At 41.3% G+C, this 5934-nt stretch overlaps 1 protein-coding gene across 1 annotated transcript; it reads right to left on the minus strand.

Moving 5' to 3' along the window:
* Positions 1-3362: 3362 nt before the first annotated feature.
* Positions 3363-4689, minus strand: LOC137826927 (transcription factor bHLH30-like). The gene is made up of 2 exons (XM_068633082.1): positions 4319-4689; positions 3363-4053 (listed from the first exon to the last, which is right to left on the minus strand). The coding sequence occupies exons 1-2, from the start codon at positions 4547-4549 to the stop codon at positions 3571-3573; spliced, it is 714 nt and encodes a 237-aa protein (XP_068489183.1). The 5' UTR covers positions 4550-4689; the 3' UTR covers positions 3363-3570.
* Between the last annotated feature and the right edge of the window lie 1245 nt (positions 4690-5934).

The following is a 5934-nucleotide window of genomic DNA, read 5'->3' on the forward strand; positions in this document are numbered from 1 at the left end:
TCCATCGACCACCATTTTCTCAATGTCATACCGGTCGTCCTCCAGTGGCGCACCGTGCAGACAAGCCACTTGTTGGATGCCCAACCGGAAGTATTCTTCGCTAATGCGAAGCATGAAGTCGTGACACTTGGCCACTTCCGCTTTCAAAGCCTCCTCCCGGTCGGCTCCTCCTTTCAGTTGCGCCTCAAGACTCTTTGTGAGTTCCTCTTGCGCTTTTAAGGCCGTCTGCTTCTCCTCCAACTGGACCTTCAACCTCTCGGCCTTCTCGGTCGACATCTTAGTGGCTTGAGTAGCCTCGGTCACATCTTTCTTTAACCGGGGTATGGTAACGGTCGTCACTCTCTCAAGCTCTTCAACCATCGTCCGGCTTGCCATAAGCGCCCGACTTTGTAACTCTAATGTTTCCACCATCAGTTTAGTTGTAGGGATGGTGGCAAAAATCTCATTCTCTTCGGCGGTCAGCTCCGCCTGCAGGTGGGCCGCTATGTCCATGCCGACCGCCAACAGCGTTGACTCAGAGGTCGTTCGGGATGGCCCAGCTCGGCCCTCCTGATTTCCCTTCGGGGGCCGACCCCTTTTCTTCGCAGCAGCCGAGGGCCCCGCCGCAGGAACCGTTGTAGACGGAACAGCCGCCAACACCCCGGCCGTGTCGATAGAGGCCGACTGACCATCCCTACTCTGGCGCAACTTGTTCATATACTCATGCAAAGAAGCGTCCGCCCGACTCATGATTTCTGCAAAACACACAGGAATTAAACACTATTAATGAAGTTATTCAATCAAACCAAATTTACAATCACATACCAATAAAATCCGCCCAGGGATCGGACGACGCATATAACGAAATTATCTCCCTCGTAGGTAACTTGTGAGGGAGTTGGTCAAACACCACCATAACAGCCTTATCCAAAGTCGACAGGGTCGTACGGGAACTCGTGTTAAGCATAGTCGGATTCTGGGTCCAATGGAACGGAAACTTGGTAACATCATCATTATAAAAATACTCCCGGTCGTCCGGCTCCACAAATATCTTGAAATATCGTTCCTTGAAGTTCTTGTAGAACGTGGTGAAGGCCGCAAAACGCACACTCCCCGGACGGCTGGTCAATGACACCCAACTTACCGGGTTGGACGAATGTGTGTTATAATAAAATAAAAACACTTCCGCTCTGGGCGTCAAGTCAAAAAGTTGACACACCATTCGGAAGGCCTGCATGCACGCCCATGAGTTCGGATGAAGTTGGGTTGGAGCTAGGTTGACGTAGCACGTCCATCGTGAACTCATCAAACGGCAACATCACTTTCAAATCAGCGAATAACGTACTATAAACATAAAAGGAATCTACCGGAGTGTTCTCCCTTCCATGACAGACATGGTCGGTATACCCACATATTTCAGCAATAAGAATATCTGAAGGTAAACCCGACCGCACGACAGGGGCCCTAGCTATCACTTTATCCAGGTCGTCCGGTTTCTTAAAAACAGTGGGTATATTCCTAACGCTAATATCTACCCACTCATAGCTCGGACCCATGGACCCACTCGTACTTTCGTCACTTCCGGACGATGACTCCCCACTCTCACTCGACTCCCTACTACCTACTCTATTTGAAGAAAGTTGAGACATAACTAACCTTTCGTTCACAAATTTACACCTTCAGTCGGCAACTATGGTTCGTACAGCGCAACAACTCGCAAAGTGGACTCGGCAATCGGAGCAACTCAGATGCCGAACTCAAGGAAACGTGGTCTCTCTACAACTGGGGATGCTTTTTATAGCATTTCCCTCTCACCCTCATCCGTTAGATTCCCACTCATCCTACGACCCATATCAGCCGGAAGTCGAAACGTCATTTAATCCACACCGCCGGATCCATCTCCGCCGTCTTCGACAAAAAGCGAACGTCCCGTCATTCCGTTACATTTAATGCCTAACACCTCGAAAGGCACAACAATCATTACGACTCTTCGGCATTTATTCACCTCGAGCCTGGGGGGCAAGAGTGTACCGGTAGGCACCGGACGAACGTGGCCGACCGACCGAACGCATAATAAATGTGAGGCATGTGTGACAAAGCTAAAATGGTTAAGATACACCTCCGAAGAATAAGGAATACGCGTTTAAAGAAGATATGTTCCCCGGGTATTCCGGAGCACGATTGGTAAGACCTATCCATAACCACCCTGAGCCCAAGGGGTAGAAAGCCCATTAGGCAATCCTATAAATACGGTGCTCAAGCCAAAGAAAGGTACGTTTTCATTCACTTACTAAACCACACTTAGAATCTCATACTTCCTTGAGCGTCGGAGTGCCTTCGCATGTACCATCCCCCGCCCGACCGAAGGAGACACCAAGAAGGAGCGACCGACCGAAAGAGAAGAAGACCGACACGTCAGCAACTATACTACATCAACCGACCGTGCTTGGGCCCATCTCTCCACTCAGGTACAATATCAAATTTAATTTTCTAACCATTCAATTTAGTGTTGATATCTAATCTGCAAAATAATACTGGTCAAGTAGTTTACATAATAGTTAAAAGATAAAATGATGAATAGTTTATGAATTACTTTAAAGATAAAATATTATTATACAAAAAATAGAAACTTAAAAGTAAAATATCTTTACTTTAAATTTGAATCATCAAACCATGTGAAAGCACATAGAAGCAACCCAATCATTCTCGTTGGTTTAATTATGCTTGTATTACCTGAAATATAAAATTTAGAGTAAACCATGTTTTTAGTTTTGAAAAAAAAATAATAATCCATCAAATTATTTTAGTTTCTCAAAGTTAACTTTAAAGTTAATTACATTTTCACCCTTTAATGCTTTTTCATATTATATGAAGATTTCACTTTTTATAAAATTCTACAGAAACATATGTTTTGTTTTAAAAGTTAAAACATTACATTGTCTTATTCTTTTACATCCTTTTACATTTTACACACTCCTTTTAAATTTTAAAAAAGGATATTTTCTTTCTTTTTTTCTCTAGAAGCTATCCTTTTAAAAGTATCACTGTCACTAAGAATTATGAGATTCTAATTAGATCGTATTCCAAAACTCAACAAGAAGTGTATTATTATAATTTGTTCAAAATTATAATTAAAAAATCTTCTTTGGTACATTTGCTAGTAAAAAAGTGTCAAGAGAGAGGGAAGTGCAGTTAAATTGTATAGGAAGCTCACATATGAAATATAAAATGGTAGCAAAGACACTTTTTTTCTATTTTCAAACTATAGTTTAGGAGAAGAGGAAAGAATAGGAAATTTAAAAAAAAAATGGGGTTGCAGTTAAAGGATAAAATTTTCAGCCAAGACATACAAAGATTGAGATTAATAATTGATGCTATTGGTATTTTCTTTTACACTACCCTGTTATTCTATTAGTATTATATCTTATTATAAATATAGGTTATAATTCTAATACAGACTAAAGCATCATCTCCCTATATAAATAAAAATTGCATCTCCAATCAGAAAAATAACTAAAATCTAAATATTTCTTATACCAAATAAAAAAAATAAAACAAAACTAATTACGTGTTAGCAGAGTTTCCCATTCCTCAACAATAACTAGGCGAGCCGCAAGAATCCCTACCCCGTTTCTGGCCCAAAACAACAGGGCCCATTCCAAAGCCCACCAAAGCCCGATTCTCTACTACGGCCTTCAAAGCCCGTTCCAGCGCCCCAACTTCTCTTCCCTCCTCCACCTCCTCTTCACCCCACTCCACCACCACCACACTCTTAGTCCTTCCTCCAACCGTCATCATTTCCGCTCGAATCGGTTTTGCCCGAACCGACCGGATTGCCCATGTCACGTCCCGGTTCAGACCGGCCCGGTCCTCACAGCACACCGTCGCCTTCACCCGCCGCGCCTCCCCCTCGCACAAACTCACCGTCGCCTCATCGCACTCCCCAGGAAGCGGCCACGCCTCAGACTGAACCGCCCCCGGTTCGTCGCCGTCCACGCACGCCACGTCATTGGCCTGCTTCCTTAACCGTTTCACGTGTTCAACAACTTCAGCCAGCAACGACGCTTTATCCGACTAAAACAAAAGTCTAGAATTTACTATATTGCCCTCAAACCATGCAAAAACTAAATTCACACCAACTGAATTTTTTTCCAGAAGTGCATTTACGATTAAGAAAACAATAAATTTTTGTCCAAAATAAGAGTTTTACACAAAGAATGATAAGATATATTACACAAATTAATTTTTAAAAATTTTGATTTTGGAAATTGTTATAGAGAAAGATGTGAGTGAGTGTGGTTGTTGTATAATAGTGGATGAATATGTTTTTGTGGATAACCTTGGCCGCGTTAGGAAGGAGGGAACGTAAGGTGGAGAGGTGGGAGTTGATTCTCTGCCTGCGTCTCCTCTCAGCTTCCCTGTGACTCTTGCATGCTTCAGTTGATTTCCGCTCCGTTTTTGATCTGGCGCCGTCAAACTCCACTGCCCTTTTAATCAACGAGTTGGGGAGGTGGGTAGAGTCGTGGTCTAGCCAACTCTGGAACCCGTAGAATCTCCGAAAGGGAAGCATGTTTTTTTTTGTGTGCTTGTGTTGTAATGAATGTAGTGAAGGAGGTTTAAGGAGTGGGGAGAGTGTGATGTAACGATGATGTCTGTTGTCGTTGTGGTGGTTTAGGTATAAGGTGTATTGTTGGGCAGCTTTTTAGGTAGAAAATAGTGTGTAGGTATTGTGTACGTGAGGCAGTTGGGGGACGAATGAGGGAGCAAAGTTTGAACTGTTGTGGAAGAATGGGATCCTAACAAAGGAACACAATGGTACATTTTTATTTTGTTTCTGAAAACAAACAGATAAATAAATAAAATAGATTGTGTTACCCGAGGTAGAAGAACGAATAGGAATGAGAAGTGAGAAAGATTGTGACCTTTGAGAGACCAGGGAATAAATTAGTGCCTGTACATTTGTCTACAATGGGAGACACTTTCTTCAGAAATTAAATTACTTATATCTTTTCTATTTTCTTTTTTTTTCCTGTTTGCAGACAATGAATTATCAAAACTCCTGGCCTTTTCTATGTGTTATTATCCCTTTCAAATCAATCTCACTGTAGTTTTGGTCCTAGCCTCTGCTTTCACTTTCACACCTTCTGCATTCCAATATTTTATCTATGCATAAGAGTCTCTCTGAATATTCAATCTTTTTCTCTATTCAAATGAACTTATGGAGCTTTATTATATATAAATAAATGAAATTTTTTATTATTTTTGTCTCTTAAAAATTCATAGATGCTTATGTATATAATGTGGGTACATAATTTAATGATGCATGTGTGGAAGGAGGAGTTAATAGAAAGGGGAATAAAAGGCTTAGGGAATAAGAAGAAGTAGAAGAGTTGATTACTACTAATGTTGGTAATAGAGGGGAGAAAGGAATAGAGGAAATATGTGGTAATATGTTGGTGAGGATTGAAGGGTGGAAATAATGGTGGTGTTTGGTGGAAAAAGGAAAGAAGGGTATGCAATCATTTTCAAAGGGAAAACAACTGTTACTTAATAGTCTCATACGTATACTACTCCTGCAGCCGGCGCCGACACCAATTTATGAAGGGAATCAAAACCAGACACTGATGTGCTTACCCGACAACAACCTCTTTTACTTCTTCGATTTGATCACTTCTGTATTCTCTATACTGTATGTACACCATCGTTGATATTCTCAACGTGTATCCCTTTCACACACATTTTTTGTCTCTCAACTTTTGGTCGTAACATTAAATCATAAACCTTTATTAACATAATCTTTACAATAATTACATTAAAAACCTAGTACGCTTCATGATTTATAATTCAATAGCAGTGTAAAACTCAAGATATACGTTTTTTTTTTCTCTAACAATATTGCATCCTATTCATAGCATTCTGATCTCATTCTTCTGGTAAATTTGCTTGTTACTCCTT

This window comes from Phaseolus vulgaris, chromosome 8, assembly GCF_000499845.2.
Source record: "Phaseolus vulgaris cultivar G19833 chromosome 8, P. vulgaris v2.0, whole genome shotgun sequence".
Lineage (NCBI taxonomy): Eukaryota > Viridiplantae > Streptophyta > Magnoliopsida > Fabales > Fabaceae > Phaseolus > Phaseolus vulgaris.